The following is an 18,064-nucleotide window of genomic DNA, read 5'->3' as shown; positions in this document are numbered from 1 at the left end:
GGTACCAAAAAAGAAAAAAAAAAAAAGCAAAAAGTTTTGCCACTTGGAACAATTAGGGATAATTATTAGAGAAAGATGAAAAAAAAAAAAACCATAACTAATTGAACCTATAAGGAAAAAAAAAAAATAAGGGGTTCAAATTTAATAAAGTTGATTTCATCAAACTTTTAGCGTCTATATATACAAGAATTTCTACTCATAGAAGTATTAGTGGTATCATTTAGTTGGTTGAATTTGGTTTAGAAATTCTAATAATTAACTTGTAGTAATTTCCTTTCTAAGATTGTTTCAGCTGAAGCTGTATATAAAACTCTTGCATTATTTATTTGCGTAGCTAAGAGAAGTCTCATTATAATAATTTCAATAAAATTTTAAATGTTCAGGGGTAATTTTTGCAAAATTAAATTTTAAGTAGGAATATTCTTTTTGCTGAATATTTTAAGTAGGAACATTGACAAAATTAGTGCAATTTTCTCATAAAATATGAAGAACAATTCTATACATGAATAAATAACATGGATCTCACTGTTACAAAGAGTTAGGTAGGTTACTGCAAAAAATAACAGTGAACCTTTGATTAGACCACCTTGTTTTTTTTTTTTTTTTTGGGATAAAATACTCATTATTATCCAGAAAAAAATCTCGTAATCCCATTATCTTATTATTATTTGTTTTTTAACGGTCGTTAATTTTCCTTTTGAAATTTTAAATATTAAATTTTTTTTCTACAAAAAAAGATGAAAAGAAGAAAATAATCATAATTTCTTATGAGATAAAAAAATATATATATTTTTAATGCACATTAACAGTTCTTTTTAGTTTTTAATTTTTGATATTATGTACATTAATTAACAGCTAGAGTTAGAAAATTTAACATATAAACCTAAACAAAAAAACAATAAACCAAAAAAAAAAAAAGAGAGAAAAAGAATTCCACTATTTTCTTCTTCTTCTTTTTTTTTTTAATATATATATATATATTTTTTTTTGGCATATAAACCATTGTTTTATTTATTTTGTTTTTTTTTTAAAAAAAAAAATCACCAGGATTTTCATTCTTTCCTATGTCGCTGGAACGCAAAACAGAAAAATAAAGGGAAAAACAAAACCTTCGAAGATAGTAAAGAGAAAAACTGAAAAACCTTCAAACTCTTGAGAAAATAAAAAAACCATTTTTTTCTGGTGGATCAAACGGGAGATCTGGGAAATTAGAGAAAAATCTTTCCAAGAATATATATAATTCTGATTGATCCGAAGTGGGTCATCATAGTTTACATTTTTCTGTTTGTTTTTGTTTTTCTTTTGGTTCTGTGTAAACCCCAAAAAAAAAAAAAAAAGAGAGAAACACAAAATGAATATATTTAGATTAGCAGGGGACATGACCCATTTAGCAAGTGTCCTGGTTTTGCTGCTCAAGATCCACACCATCAAATCCTGTGCCGGTTCGTTAGCTTCCACATTCATTTTTCCATTTTTCATTTTTTGGGGTTAATTTTTGCTTATTTTCCTGTCGTTTTTAATGCAATTTATCTGGGTTTTTGTTTGGTTACTGAAATGAGGAGGAGAAAGGAAATGGGTCGGGTTGTTTTCTTTGTAGTTTTGAAAATGTTGTAATCTTTCTTTTCTGATTTATGTAGATGGGTTCACTTGGTCAAGGTGGAGGTAAATATTCGAGATTGGGTTAGAATTTTAGTGCATTTTGACCAGATTAAGATAGTAAAGCTATGGCATTGGTAGAAATTGTTGTTTGTGAACTCAGGATTGTTCAAATTGTGTTCTTGGGGTGCTTATGAGCTTTTAATGAAGTGGCTTTACTTGGAATGTTTGGATGGCTCTGTTTTCTGGTGAGTGACGGGTTTGCTTAGAAGCTATTTACTTGGCATTCTCATGAATTCATTTGAATATGGTTACAAATTGGTAGTTTTACTGAGTCGTGGCAAAACATCGCTGACAATGGATGCAACAGAGTGGCGAGTAGATTGAATAGATATTTCTGTAGATTTCAATTTACTTTTGGCGTGTAGATTGAATAGATATTTTTGTAGATTTCAATTTACTTTTGGCAAGTAGATTGAATAGATATTTTTGTAGATTACAATTTAATTTTGGCGAGTAGATTGAATAGATATATTTAGGGAGAGATAGGGGCACCTGAGTATAGATGTAATAGTATATTCTTTTTCTTTTGCAATTAAACCAGAATAAATAATCGATTACAACACCTCCACTTTTTCTTCTTTTTATGTGTACTTTGCCAAAGTTACATAATAAAACTTATCATAGGATCCCAAGGAGCGTGATGTGTTGTTTAAAAAATTGTAGCTGTTTTTCAGATCTTTTATGTGATCAAGACACTTGATAGCGTTATACTAGTTTGAGAAACAATTAAGCAAGTAATAAAAGTATACAGAGTCAGAAAAGAGCCGAGATGGTTGTTACCAAACATTCATCTTTATTGTTGATTTTGCAATTAACTAGGCATATCCAAGAACTTCCCCATGGTCAATTGTTGGTAGCAGATCACCATTTTGTAATTTGAAAGAAAAGACAAAGAGGGAAAAAGTAACCGTGTTAAGATGATATAGAAAGTTATAGATACTTTCATAATGGGGCTTCTATGAGTTAGAATGAGATGTATTCAATCTTAGTTTGGTCATACGAGGAATAGCAGAGTGAGTGGTGAAAGGTTGAATAATGAAAAAAGGGCCAAGGTCTAGAGGTTTAAAAGTTGAAAAGTTGAAAGGTGGAGGCACTTTATGAAGTTTACATGAGGTTTCATGTGATTGTTTGATTTAGAAAAACCTCTCTAATTCTTTCTTCGTCTTCTTTTATTATTTTTCTTTTTCTGTTTTTTTGTTTGGGGTTTTGAGGAAATAATAGATCGTGCTTGATGTGCTTACTGGTTTAAAATGTATCAATCATCCAATCCAGTTATGGCACGGGCAATAGTTGTTGAGACATGTGAGCATAAATAAATGAAATGGTATAAGTAAAGTGTTTTGCTTGAAGAAATCAAAGGCACTATAGATTTGAGAAAAGCTGTGTGATTTGCATGTGCTTGAATGTCAGATTGTTGTAAGATTCTTAAGGTTCAAGCTTAATTATAATCTTAAGGAGGTGAGAATAATGTTAAGAAGATAATGTAGGTGAAAAAGAGAAAACTTGTGAAGATTAATATTGTAATTGTTATGGGAAATGGATGCTTTGGAGATTTCATTACTTGTTTAATGGTTGATCTATAACATCTATTTAAGAGTTAAAAGTTTATATTCCCACTCTGTTAGCTTTGAGAATGTCGTATTTTTATACTTGTACTGTATTGAAGAGATTACCACTTGACTTTAATTTCTTCAAACGATTTAACCCATAATATTTAACTGTTTAATGCTTTGTGCATCCTAGTTATGGTTTTAGTTATATTGTGTTCTTGTCCATTATCAGTTGTGTCTATATGACCTTTTCGCATGTCTTGTACTGTTTTGGTTTTATGATACCTTTGGGAAATTCATATTTTCTCTAAAAAATTGGTCTTTTCTTTTTCTTTTTTTTTTCATTTTGTTTTAAATAAAGGTTATTTTCCTATGTTTTGCGCAGGCATTTCTCTGAAGACTCAAGAACTGTATGCTATTGTCTTTGCCGCCCGCTATCTGGATATATTTACAAATTTCGTATCACTCTATAATACGGTAATGAAGTTGATATTTTTGGGAAGCTCCTTCTCCATTGTTTGGTACATAAGGCATCACAGGATAGTTCGTAGATCTTATAATAAGGATGAAGACACCTTTCGCCATCTTTTTCTGATGCTACCGTGCCTGCTTTTGGCCCTAGTTATAAATGAGAAGTTCACTTTTAAAGAGGTATCCATTTATAACCCATTTTGCATATTTACCATGCTAATCTTTGTCAAACACACTATGTTTTCCATTGTTTCAATTTCTGATATAAGTTTGCTCAATTTGATTTTGCAGATAATGTGGACATTTTCAATATTCTTGGAAGCTGTTGCCATACTTCCCCAGCTGGTCCTTTTGCAAAGGACAAGAAATATTGACAATTTGACAGGGCAATACGTATTCCTCCTTGGGTAATCTTCTTTCCCTGAATAATTGTATTCTGAGTTTCTTAAATAATGATTCCTTTTTTCTTCCAACCACCTTGTTGTTTTCACTATTGAGATTGGATACTCTTATCTTCTTACCATTAGGAATTTGGTTTGAGGTACGGTATTTTTTTGTTATTTTTGGACATATTCCATTGTCCTTTTCCTACTTAAAATATCTTTTTTTTTTATCATTTTGGAATGTATGAATTTGCAATTAGATACATTATTTCATTATCTTCTATTCCATGGCTTCAGTGCTGGAATGTGCTTTGTTATATCATGTTCCTGTAAAGATCCTATTCGTATGCTTTATCTATGATTACTGTAGAAAATGAACAAGAAAAATATCAAAAGGAAGAAGAATGGAAGTAACATTATGAACTTATTGTTGATCCTATATAGGAGATGCAAACACTTTTACGCTGAATACATCTTATCTTCTTGTATTTATATCATGTATAATTCTAACCATAAGGCTTTTATTTGCATTTGATTACCAATCAAACATGCTGCATCTATAATGATGGTATTGATTTTTAGCCTAGCAATGTTATATCACTATCTTATATTCAGGGTGGAAGGAAATTGGGAACACATGCTCCTTTCCTAAGACATTGATATAGAAATCTGGTTGGATAGAAAATATTGGTATAACATGGTGGAAATGAAGAGAAACAGAGCTACATGAGGTTGATGGTTAATGAAATGAAAGTACATCTGTATTGGGCATCATCTCTTTTCCCCCTGTCAGCCTTGAAAAATTGACCTTGAAGTTGATCCAAAATGCTCAACCACCACTAGGCTTTTAGGGGGCCTGTGTAGCAATCAATCAGTTAAATAGCCAGAAAGTGAAAGTAGATTCATAATTGTTGAACTGACATGGGCATAAAAATTGCCATTTTTCATTAGGTTTAGCACCAGTACTTGCACTTTGTGTTTAAACTAAAACTTATTGTCTTTTGCTTATGTGATTTTAAATTCAGGAATCACTTAAATCAATGTCGTTTTCTGAAGTCATACTTTGTCATACACGATGGGTGTAGAATTCTGAACCAGTGTTGACTTTTGTCTTTGGAGTGGGTCAAGATAATACGAGTAAAGTAGTTTCCAAACTTAATTAGTGTAGCCAGGTAGATGTGCTAACTGGTAACTCAACTCTTGCATGACATGGGAATTTTATGAGTCCTACTGATATAAAGTTTGCCTATATTAAGCGAGCTGTTATACTTCTGGAGAATCTTATCTGCTTGTCTTATTGCAGGGCATATCGAGCACTCTACATATTAAACTGGATTTATCGCTATTTTACCGAGCAACACTATGTCCACTGGATAAGTAATATTTTTACTCAGTTTCTATGCGTGCATATGCTTTTGCAAGTTTGATGATATGGGCACTTGCTCTTGCTTCTATAATGCTCTTGGAAATTACATTCATCATCTTGTCTTCTGCATTTTAAATTTAACCTTTGATATAGGGCTTAATTGACGTGTCATTGTTCTTCTCTTGCAGCTTGGATAGCGGGGCTTATCCAGACCTTGCTATACGCTGATTTCTTCTACTATTATTTCCAGAGGTATCTCTTTACTATCTCCTAATCTCATTTCTCAAATACTTGGTGTTACTTTCATAAATTTGTGACTTCATTTCAATATTTTGCAGCTGGAAGAACAACGCTAAGCTCGAGCTACCAGCTTGAATTTGTGTTTAACGTGTTACTGGCTAGTCCGTTGTTCAAGTAGCGTACAAGAACATGCATTAGTTTGATTAGACATTCTCGGCATTTTTGTTTTCTTTTTTCATGCGATTTTCTTTCTTTGCCATTGCGTATTGTAACACCAGCTTCTTGTATTCAGCCATGGCAGAAGTATTGGTTTTCTTATTGAGGATTGACCCAAAATACCAACCATTTATAGCCAGATTTCAGGATAGAAGATGTGCAGCCACCATATCGCTATCAGTTGTTGTAGCACATATTCTTCATGAATATAATTTGGCATGCACAAAGTATTCTGAAGTGTTATGCAGATTGTTATCATGTCAAATTTGTAATCCAATATAGGTATAAACACTGTATGGAATATGATAATATATATTGAAGCAAAGTGGTTTGGCGAATGCAAGCTAATTTGGTTGTAAACTGTTTACTAGGGCAAGAAAACTTGTTACCTTCTTTACAATTAAGAAAAATATTTAGAACCCAATTTGTCCAGCAGATTTTTACAAATATATTGGGAAGAAAAAAACCTACAATATCAATGTTACATTAAATTACTTTTATACCCTGTAGAGGAACTCTAAAGAAGCTAGAATTCATCACCATTAGTATGCAATCTTAATATCAGGCTGCATGAGGTATTTATGTACCCATTTTTCAATTTGCTATTGATATTTTTGTCTGTGTTTAGTACAGAGTAATTTTTACAAAAAACAATTGTTCGATTATTTTTTTGACGGAAGAACAATTTGTCTACAGATTCTTCATATAATTTGCAGGTTAAACTTTTACTTGTCACTAAAAATTTGCTTCATGGGAACAAATATATGAAATAAGTCTCATATATTTCTTGGGAGGAAAAAGTAATCAACAAATCATTAACAGTGAGACATCTGCTGATAAAATTTTCACTCTCCCCTATTTTCCCTTCCTCAAATCAACTCTTTTAAATCTATACTGCATATATATATATATATATATAAGTTAACCTTTTCCTCTACTTTTTAACTTCAAAATAGCAACATTCCAAGCCTTCATAAGCAGTCAAAAACTTCTCCAACCGCCTCCAGACTGGGGAGTCAATGCATCAATTTCGGCACCATCTTCCAAGCCAAGCTATAAAATTCAAGGCAAAAGTTGAAGATCAAATATCTGTTCAAACTAACAAATTGCTCGACGGAAAATTTCATTGACTCATGCAGTGCTCTCCAATGGTTAAACAAAGGTAGGCTTCAAATGTAGCAAGAGTTAAAGCTTGGTATAAAATGGGAGTATAAGCTGTAAACAAGATCAACAAGTTCAAAATTTTATATCAAACTCCTTTTTGGATTATATATATTTACTACTATATGATCTTGTTTTTGTATATCAGTGAATCAAATGAAAACTGTTTTCATATCAAAATTTTGAACCAAACAAAAACAACCTTTTTCAGATCATGAATTAAATGTAAAACAATAGAGATCTTCTATAGGAAATACAATGGCGCATAGCTTTAGAACTAAGAAGTATTCTACTTAGATGTTTCCATTTATTCTGAATTTACTTTTTGGAAGACTTAGAAACACCTAACCAAGTAGGGGGGGAAAAAAAAAAAAAAAAAGAACTTCAAATAGAAACTTCAAGAACAGGAATTCTTACCGAGTCCGGTGTTTGGTTTGGACGAATATATTGGCCATCATAAAAGAATCTAATGTACCTAAACTCAAATTGTTTCTTCTCACAGTAAGCTCTCATAAGCCTCAGTAATGGGGAGTCACGTCTGATCCTGAAGTAACGCTCATCATTGTCCTATGTTGAAATCAAGAAGCAAAAAGAGTGAGACCAAAACCAAAGTAGAGATATACTATGTCGATGAAAATGTAAAGAATATGATGATACATTTTAATTCTATAACAGTATACCATATTACAAAAATGCTGCTTGTTTGGTTAGCTGAACAAATCTAAAATTAAATCATTACAAAGCCTCAAAAAACTTCCACAATCATAATTCGACGCACTTTCTTCAACTTTTTCTAGGAAATACTGACAATTAACAAAGTATTTTTCCAAGAACAACATAGAATATGGAGAATAAAGACATCTGGAAAATTATGGTCCTGTTTGGCCATGTTTTCTGCTTTACAGTTTTCAGCAAGGACAACACCATGTTCTGCATTCTCATATTGTTCGTCAAATGAAAATTGATTTCCACTTCGTTTACTGCTCTGTCTACCTTAATATCCCATTCACTACCATTTACACTGGTAAGTCTAGGTCGACAACCGTTAGACAAAGCAATGTGAACGTTTTTGGCAGACTATAAACATAACTTTTTGAGAAAATATACATCCAAAAATTTATCAACGTTTTCAAATCATTTACTGAATTTATTACAAGTCATGCTAAGTTCTACCAATTATTGTTGTTATGCAAAGAAGAAAAGGATATAAATGTGATAATAAGCTATGTATAAATTTGATTCAATTAAGAGCTTGTTGTATAACAGATTCTTATCATGTTGGTCAAACAAAATATTGGGATTACGCTCCTGGAAGTACAAAATATTGGGAATTTTTTTTTTTTTTTTCCCACTACTACATTTTATACCTTTATATTTTATAAGCAGCATAGATCTGTTTGCCTTGAATACAACATTAAGTTCCTAGCTACAAACTTCAAAATTTCACAAATAAATGTCTTAACAAAAAAAATAAAAAATAAAAAAATTACATCACGCTGGATATGAACAGAAAATTTTTTTATCCCTTTTTTTTGATAAATGGTTCCTGGTTTGAAAAAATAGAATGTTATCAAAATCAGAAAATAATTTACTCGGTTGTAGTGGTAAATCTGTGATTTACATTAAAGATACAGGTAAGTTTGAAACAAATTCTTAAAAACCCAAAATGCAAGGGCTTCTAACTTTTTTTCTTTCAGCCCAAAACCCCAAATAACAAAGAAGAAGAACACAAATGACAAGTATTCGAGCAGTTAAAGAAAACAAGTTTTTAAGATCCAAAGAGAAAGAGAAAGACCAGTCTGATCAGCTTATAGAAAAAAATAATAATAATAAATATAAGAAAACCCCAAAACCAAAAAAAAAAAAAAAAAAAAACAAAAAAGAAAAAAAAAAAAGAAGAAGAAGATTGATAGAATAGAAGACCAAGAACACCTGACTTTTTACTTTGAGACTGATAGTAGGAGTTTCATCAATGACTTTCCTCTTTTTGTTTTCCCTGTCATTTTCTCCCATTTTTCTCTTAAACCCACGAAAGCTAACACCTTTTTCCTTGCAAGAGAGAGAGGGTGACAGAGAGAAAGAGAAAAAGAAAAACGAAAATGTCGTAGAAATTTGTAAAAAGTGTTTTGGCAGTTTGGGTTTAAACAGAAATGTAAAATGAAAACATTTTCAGTGTTTTTTTGTGTTTTCCCAGAACAAATTTCTTCACTTTTTAAGGTTGAACGTACACTCTAAGCTTTACTTCTTCTTCACTTTGAAACTCTTTTGTCCTTTCTTTTGACTCCCTTTTGACTATTTTTTTTTTTTTAATTCCAAATTTTCTTGACTTTTATTTATTTATTTTATCCCTATGTGTGTATAATATTCTCTTTAAAAAGCATTCTTGAAATTCTATATTAATAAGTCAAAATTTTCATTTTATTATTATTATTTTTTTTTGTAAGGATTACAATCACACAATAATATTCTAAACAAAATTTGCTTGTTTTATATTGAAATTCTTTTCATTTACTCCCTTCTGACTTTTTTCTTCATTTTCTTTCTTCTATTTATGCCTAGGATAATGTGTCTTAAAAGTTCTATGTGCTCAATAATTAATAACTTCATAAGTGGCTGATAATAAAGTCATTGAAAACACGTCCAACTTATATATTTTGTGTTTGTACCTTTTGGAGAGAAAATTACCAAGATATAAGTTCTTGTCCCCAAAAATAAAAGAATAAGGACCCAAAAAAAGAATATAACGTCCATAACTGTGTAATTTTAATGGTACATTCTTTCTGGTTGTTTTTTTTTTTTTTTTTTTTTTTTCAGTCAACATAGGATTAAGTGATATTATTTGTCTGAAAGAACAGTTTTATCAGGTGAGCATATAAATGTTATATATATTTGGTCTTTTTTATTTATTTTTAAATACAAATAGATACAGTCCGTCTATGGTGCGGATGGTCCTCATGCGGACCACAGTATTGGTGACGGTTTTTCATAATATTGATGACGATTTTCTAAAAAACTGTCGTTAATACTATGAAAAATCGTCATTAATACTACGATTCTCATGTGTACCGTTCTCACCATAGAATTTCTACATATATATATATATATATAAATGGTTCTTGAACATTTATGTCTAAAAAGTGTGGCTGAAAACGGTGTCCTTATAATGACAGTCTATATAGCAATCATCATTTGTAATTTTAATAATTTAATAAAAATATCTCCTTTTTGAATGGATTCCTCAAACTTTGGATGGTTTGTCTGAGGGCATGAAAAAAAAAAATATTGATGTCAATGTTTGGAATAGAAACATATATTTATATTGATTTATTTTTGCTACTGTATTGTTTTGGTTCAATTTTTCTTTTAAGAATTTTAGTTTGGACATATTGTAGAGGTTGAGAGTCAGGTCCATCGTCTGTATTCATCTTCGAACAGCGCCAATATCCTTTCAAGATGAAGAAAGAAGATGACATCGAAGTTAAGGGCACTGGTGTGGTGTCGTGCCAAAAAAAAAATACTTCGATATTAATGACTAAAGATTTTTTTGTAGAATTTTTATACAGAAAATTGTTCAAATATCATTTTTAGCGACCGAATTGTATCATTAAAATGACACAAATAGACTGTCATTTATGTCGTTAAAATGACAAAAAACTGTTCAGGACCTAATCTGGACCTCTATCTCGGGGCCCATTTCTTTGAGCTATGGGGGCTTGGATTTTTTGGGTATTCCAGCCCATGCCCTCTACATGTGCATGTACTTTTGATTTTTACTAACTAATTACATTTTATATGTGATATCACTTGCAAATTTAATATATATATATATATATATACACACATGACTTTCAAAGTTTTATAATTTAAAACTTCAATTTTCAAATGTTACAATTTGAATTCTTAATTTACAATTTATTATAATTTAAACCTTAACTTTTGATTAATGAGATTTAACAACTATCCCATGTGTAGGTCATATAATTGATATTAAATTGTATCAAATTTTAAATTTAGTAAATTAAAGTATAAAATTTTAAAAATAAAAGATATTAAAATGCATTGGAGTACTATAATTTTCGAAAGAAAAATAATATTTATCATCGATAATGATTGTCACTATCTTAAACGTTAATGGATTCCAACAAAGAAAAAATCACCGATTTTAGATAAATATCCACGATAATATCGAATTTCAAAAAATACCAACACCGACAATGGGGGGAAGAAATGTCACCTATAAAACCTGAAAACGATAGTTAACCAGCCATTTACAAACCACACCAGCAAGATTGTTACTTTGCCTAAGATTCCCCCCCAAAAAAAAAAAAAAAAACGAAATGTAATTGAAAGCAGAGGCATTAAGACAAATTAAGGCTTTGGATCACAGCTTTAGCAGCATTCTCCAGAGCATCCTTCAACACGAGCCAACAGCAAGGCCTGATGAATGACAGGTATGGGTTTCGAGCTAATATTAGCTAATATTAGATGGGTTGAGATATTTTATGACTCTCACATGCTATCGGGCAATCTCATGTGCAAACCAAGTGATGGCATACGGTGCCTTTTTTATTTATTTATTTATTTATTTTGGTAATTGTGATGGCATTGTGAGGGCATACAATGCTTACTAACTCTTTGGATGACTTTTTAGATGATGAATACCTTTCTAACTTTTCTAATTCTTTGAATAAAATGAATATTATTTATTAAATTTTTATATTTTGATTTTAATAAATATTGTTTTATTTTTATTTATGATAATTTTTTATATTTATGAACTATTTTATTATTTTTAATTATTTTATATATAAAAATTTATATTTTAAATAAATATTTATATTTTTTTCAATTTTATTAACAATTTTATTGATATCGATGTTTTTATCAATATTTTCATAAAATTATACTTTCGATATTTTCATCGATATCGATATTTTTATCACTAGTGGATTTCACGTATATATATATATATATATATATATATATATATATATATATATAAATAAAAATAGTTTACATAATGGTGGATCCAATATATGTATAAAAGCTATATATACATTGAATTTACTGTCATATAAGATAATAACAATCATTATTAATGACATATAATGGTATTTGTTTTGAAAATAGATACAATTTGATGTACCATGTGCAATTAATATGAAATGACTCTTAACTTCCCGTTAATCAAAAGTCACATGTGGTTCAAATCAACAATTTGTAAATCAAGCATTTAAATTTCAATTTTGATAGTTGAGGACTTAAATCGCAAACTGTGAAAATTAATTATCCCAAAATGTCATTATCCCTATAGAAATATACATCTAAAATAATTCTATTTCTCTGTTTGCGTTATTTTTGTACCTTTTATAATTTAATGGTTTTGGAGACTAAAGTTTAACTGATTGATTATATGGAAATATGCATTTTTACAATTTTGAAAATAAAAAATATATATATATTATTTTTATTTATATAAATATAGGTTTATTCTCCTCAATAAAAAAATTTCTGGCACCAATTGTGATGACTATTATTCAAACCGGAGAGGCAACTTGGGAGTTGGGAGTCTTGGGACCATCATCATATTTATTTCATTAGTCGTACACTCCATTAATTTTCCTAGGAAGGATTTTTTTTTTTTTGTGGAATTTCCTAGGAAGGAATTAAAAATATTTCTAATCATATATTGATATATATATATATATATATATATATGAGGGTTATATAAATATATAGATTATATAATATTATCTCTTTTTCTAAGGTGGTGACAGATTGCATTGTCACTTTGTTTTTTCTACATATCATGAAATTAATATTTCGGTCGTGTCAATATCTCATGAGTAAGAAAAGTCCACACTTATCTTCATAATTTTGTAAATATGTTTTTTGTTTGAATTCTTAGGAAAGCTAATAGGCTTGCACATTTAATGCGTTAATGGCTGGTTAACTTTTGTTTTATTTGTTCTGTTGACTTTAATTTTTTGCTTTTCTTTTTTAATAGATTGTATGATTTAGATAAATATATCTGAACAAGCTTTCTAAGTCTAAATATCTTTTTTTGCCTTTCTTTTTTATTTCAATGAAATTTCAGTTTTAGAAAAAAAAAAAAAAAAGTTAGAAAAGTCCACAACCAGAGTTTTGAAATGTTAATCTGATAATAATTAATTCACTACGTTTGAGCACGGTTTAGGAAAAGTTTGCTAGCCAGTTTCACGACACGCGGACCATGATATATTGATCGCATATATATGAATTTTCCAATCAGGAAAACACTGATGATTTTTTTATCAAAATTTTAATTTTATTTTTAAATTATTTTAAAAGTTAAAATATAATATATATTTTTTAAATGAGTTTAAATAAAATATATCTTATTTTTTTAAAATTTTAATATATCATTTAATTTATTTAAATTTTGTATTATATTTTTAAATTTAATTTTTTTAAAAAATTTAATAATTAAAAATAAAAATTTATGAGTACGCACTCATTAAAAATTGATTGTGTGTGTATATATATATTTATTGTTTTTTAAATAATAATATATATAATTTATTTATGGTACGATAGTTTTTATATGAATTATAGTATTAATGATAATTTTTTATATTATTTATAAATTTTTAAAAAATTATTATTAATATTATAAAAAATTGTCATTAATATTACAGTTCACGTACAAATCATGATTACCATAGAATTTTCGATAACGTATTTATTGTTGGTAATAACTTTTGTTGGTTTATCTGGAAAAAAAAAAAAATGTCGTACACACATATAATTGGATCTAGGCACGTGGGCTCTGGACACAACAGGACATTTTTCCTTTTATGGCCTCCAATTACTCACTTTGTACCAGTTTAATTTGAAGCCCGAATGCAAACGTGTATTCTACTTTTTATCGATTGAACCAAATCTACGATTACTAGGCGTTTACCTCTGGATTTGCATGTGGACTTCAATATATATATATATATATATATGCACATTAATCTTTTCCGATTAAAAAGTTTATTTTATTTTTACTCTCACTCCATAATATTAGAATGCCGGTGACCCAAAAACCACAGAAAAAGAGAGTTGCATTCAGAAAGACAAAAAGTAATACATATATATTTAACCAATCTACGAGATAATTATTAAAAAAAAAAAAAAACTATTTTACAGGCTTTCACAGTATATTGACAAAAAAAAAAAAAAATACAAGAAGCTTTCGCAAAAGATATGAACATATGGAAACATGCATTTTTACAATTTTGAAAATAAAAAAAAAATTAAATTATTTTTATTCATAAGAATATAATATAAATTTATTCTTCTCAATAAAAAATATCTAGCACCAACTGATTATTCAAACCAGAAAGGCAGACCATCCTCATATTATGTAGTTGGTCGTACACTTCATTATTATTATTTTCTATTTATTTTTTCTTTTTTGTGAATGTACACTCCATTACTCTTCCTAGAAAGAAATTAAGAATATTCTGTTCATACATAAACATATGGCTCCAGTTTGCACCAATCCTCTACCATAAGAAATGCGCTATTGGTCTATAATTGATAATGAATATGAAAATTCAATCTATTATCCTCAATAAATTGGTGATGGGCCTTTTACAATATGTTTTTTAACAAATATATATATAGATATATAGATACATATATTTGCTGGTTATATAAATATTAAGATTTTATTATATTTTTTCTTTTTCTAAGGTAGTGAAGAATTACATTTTCATTTTCATTTTCTATCATGAAATTAACATTTCGATCATGTCCATGTCTCATGACTAAGAAAATTCAACAACCAGAGTTTTGAAATGTCAATCTAATAATTCATTGAATCTGTTTGAGTATCTAAACGAGTTTCACGACACGGGGACCATGAAATATTATTGGCTGCTCCATGTCCATGTATTATATGGTTGGAAATAACTTTTGTTTGTTATTTATTTATTTATTAAAAAAACCCTTTGTTATTTTCGTACACATACACACAATATATATATATATATATACATATATATACATATATTATTATTTGATCTAGACTGGCAACGTCTTGCTTGTGCTTTCTGAACACGATAGGACATGTTACCTGTTGTAATTGGACCCACTGTGTACCACATTAACTTTTGAGAAGGTTCGAGATATCTGAACGTGTATTCTTAAGCATTTCGACCATGGAATCAAATTTATGAATGCCACTGGACATGCATATGAGTTGAATATAAATGCATGTAAATCTTTTTCAATTGAAAAGTTTATTGCTTTTTTGTATTTTTTCACTCGCACTCCAGAAATTAGAATTTCAGTGAACCAAAGAAAAAGAGAGATGTATTCAGAGAGACAAAAAGCAATACATATATAAAATCAACTAATTTACAACATTAATTAAAAAAAAAAAAACTATTTTACAATTATGCTTTCATGAAAGACATTTGACCAAAGAAAAAAAAAAAAAAAGGGAAATTCCTAAAAGATATAAAGGTAGCTAGTGAACTGAAACATAAATTTATTTTATACATCTACATATATGATAAACTATATTCATATTCATATTTGGTTGATTTGATAATTTTATTATTAAAAACTTTATTTATTACACCAGCTAATACATTTTTATATCTTAACCTTTATGCAATTTAAAAATACTAAATAATTTTTATGTAATATATGAATACATAATAATTACCGATTAAACCACACTTGGTTCTAGGCAAGCAAAGTCAAGCAGCTCCTGATCGGTTTCAACCAAGTCCATATCTTCATCAGTAAGACTCAGCCAAGCTTCAATTCCATCTCCATCTCTCGTAGGCAAGAGAAATATGAAATTCTTGAATGTCATACCACTCATACTCACCCATATTGGCTTTCCCCATCCAAAGTCCACCTCATACAAAGGAAACCTAAACCAACTACTGCAATTATAATTGTCCACCATCTCTTCATTCCTTATCATCTCTCCACACTTAAGCATTGCTTGCTTCACCCTTTCAACATCAAGTCCTTTTTTACCAAAAAACTCTTTCACTTCTTCAATCCCTTTCCTCAGCTTAGCAACCAAGACTTTAAGATCATCACCATTTTCATTCTCATCCAACTTTGCTGGGATGATTCCGAAGAAATTCCCGGCTAAGTTTTCCGACAATGGTGGCGAAGTTCTCGCTCTTATGTTGACTGTCTGAGCGAACACACAGGTTTTCATAAAACCGTTATTCGATCTCGATGCTTGTGCAACAGATTTCCAAAGGATCGATGAAACGGCTTCGATTCGAGAAGGGTTTTTCACAGATTCACTAGACGAGTTCTCTTTAAGAGAAGCAATCTTTTTGGGATAGAAAACGAACCTGCTCGTTCTGCACTTTCCTGGAATCTTTTCCAGCGGTTGAAAGTCATCAGAAGGTGGAAGAAGCTCTGCAGCGTTGAATTCAGGAACCAAACCGTGTTCGGATCCAAAAACCGCCATTGATGTCCAGCTCTTAAGGAATGCACTCAGCGTCGACGCGTCGCCGATCTTATGCGAAGAGCTTATACCGATTGCCATCCCACCGCATTGGAAAAAGGTCACTTGGACAAGGAGAAGAGCACCTGTCCTTGCCTGTATAGATTCTGGTTCGGCGGCGAGAAATTTTCTGAGGAAATATGTGTTTGGTTTTTCAAGGATTTTCGACAGTGGAAAGTTTGCTTGAGCCTTGAAGAACTCGACTCCTTCGTCGTTGCAGACGATGGAGTCGTGGGTTTTGATTCTTCCTGCTAGAGGGTAGAAGAGAGTTAGGGTTTCTGAGAGTGTTTTTTTGAGAAGCTGGGTTTTTTTCTCTGCTTCATCGACTCCATTATTAACATGGGGATAGAAGAGAATCAGTGGGACGTACATAGTTGGAGCAAGCTGATCGATGAGACAGAGTTTGAAATTTTTAAGGTTGTATGGAGTTGGAGAAGATGGTTTTAATGTTTCTCTGTGAATGATTTCAACTTTCAAGGCTGTAGTAGCCATTTTTTTCACTTTTTCCTCTCTCTTTTCTTATTAGCTCAACTCTTTTAGCTCTTTTGTTATCGCTCTTCTGGCCTCGCTGTTGCTCTTTCATAAACACCAAACTACATATTTATAATCGTCTCCATGTGAAAGGACTAGATTCCTATTCCCATCAACAAATTAAAAAAAGAAAAAGAAAAAGAAAAAATATTATAGATCTTTTAGTGCAGAGAAATTATTCAATGCGTACACATTGACAAAGAATTTGAGGTAGTATACATGACTAATCAAGTGGTAACATGTGTATCCTATCTTTAACACATCAGATTCTGGACAAATCAGCAAGTTTAACACCCTTACTTTACTTTTATTTTATTTTTTGATGAATATGCAAAATGCCCGTTACTTTGCTTTCATCAGTCTTCAAAAATCCATCAAAGAAATAGAAGGAATGGGTTGCCGGCACCCAAACGCCTTTGGTTTTTTTCTCTGTCATGCCCACAGTCCTTCTTCATCTTCTCTTCATATCCGTCTCTATTTTTTGTTTTTTTTTTGGCCTCTTAATCACTTGAGCTGTAACACTCCGTCCCGAATTATGTCGGAATTTTGCACGTTGACCGTTGACTTTGATTTTGACTGTTGACCGAAGGGGTCAAAAGTTGACTTTTTGACCTGATTGGAATTCTAGGTTGACTGAGGTACCGGTACGAAATACACGTTGGCACGAGTTCGTAGACTAGTAGCATGTTGAAAACGGAGCTACGGTTTGAAAGTTATGAGCAAAACAAATTGAGATCCAAACTGTCCAAGGGGTGCCGGAGTTGACTTTTTATTCATGCAAGGTTGAGCTTTGACTCATGCATGGTTGTGAAGTGCACGTCGATTCGAGTCCGTAGGCTAGCGACACGTCCGATTTGGACATGTTTGAAAGTTATGGACCTGTAGAGTTTTTCAAACACCGTATTATTTTAATATTATTTTTGAACGTGTAACGATGTGCCACGTGTGACTTAATGAAGGTGACCATGTGTCACCA

General features: G+C 30.5%; 3 protein-coding genes across 4 annotated transcripts; 1 reads left to right on the top strand and 2 right to left on the bottom strand.

The window, feature by feature from the left end:
• Positions 1 to 1,031: 1,031 nt before the first annotated feature.
• LOC107422493 (ER lumen protein-retaining receptor) lies at positions 1,032 to 6,233 on the top strand. Of its 2 annotated transcripts, XM_025076069.3 has the most exons (7): positions 1,032 to 1,442; positions 1,638 to 1,844; positions 3,595 to 3,860; positions 3,972 to 4,087; positions 5,367 to 5,440; positions 5,618 to 5,681; positions 5,768 to 6,233. In XM_025076069.3, exons 2-7 carry the CDS (start codon positions 1,829 to 1,831, stop codon positions 5,802 to 5,804), a joined length of 573 nt encoding a protein of 190 aa, XP_024931837.1. In that variant the 5' UTR covers positions 1,032 to 1,442; positions 1,638 to 1,828; the 3' UTR covers positions 5,805 to 6,233. The 2 variants fall into 2 exon arrangements, with proteins under 2 accessions (XP_024931837.1, XP_015887432.1); XM_016031946.4 differs by lacking the exon at positions 1,638 to 1,844 and having other exon boundaries at positions 1,034 to 1,442.
• Positions 6,234 to 6,648: 415 nt separating this feature from the next.
• On the bottom strand, positions 6,649 to 9,251 carry LOC107422483 (small ubiquitin-related modifier 2). The gene is made up of 3 exons (XM_048478125.2): positions 8,979 to 9,251; positions 7,464 to 7,613; positions 6,649 to 6,938 (listed from the first exon to the last, which is right to left on the bottom strand). Exons 1-3 carry the CDS (start codon positions 9,057 to 9,059, stop codon positions 6,867 to 6,869), a joined length of 303 nt encoding a protein of 100 aa, XP_048334082.1. The 5' UTR covers positions 9,060 to 9,251; the 3' UTR covers positions 6,649 to 6,866.
• Positions 9,252 to 15,750: 6,499 nt separating this feature from the next.
• Positions 15,751 to 17,049, bottom strand: LOC125423203 (stemmadenine O-acetyltransferase). Its single transcript, XM_048476847.2, has one exon. The coding sequence runs from the start codon at positions 17,047 to 17,049 to the stop codon at positions 15,751 to 15,753; it is 1,299 nt and encodes a 432-aa protein (XP_048332804.1).
• Positions 17,050 to 18,064: the final 1,015 nt, after the last annotated feature.

Source organism: Ziziphus jujuba, chromosome 3 (assembly GCF_031755915.1).
Source record: "Ziziphus jujuba cultivar Dongzao chromosome 3, ASM3175591v1".
NCBI lineage: Eukaryota > Viridiplantae > Streptophyta > Magnoliopsida > Rosales > Rhamnaceae > Ziziphus > Ziziphus jujuba.
The sequence above is the reverse complement of the archived record's forward strand: the minus strand, read 5'-3'. Positions and strand labels throughout refer to the sequence as shown.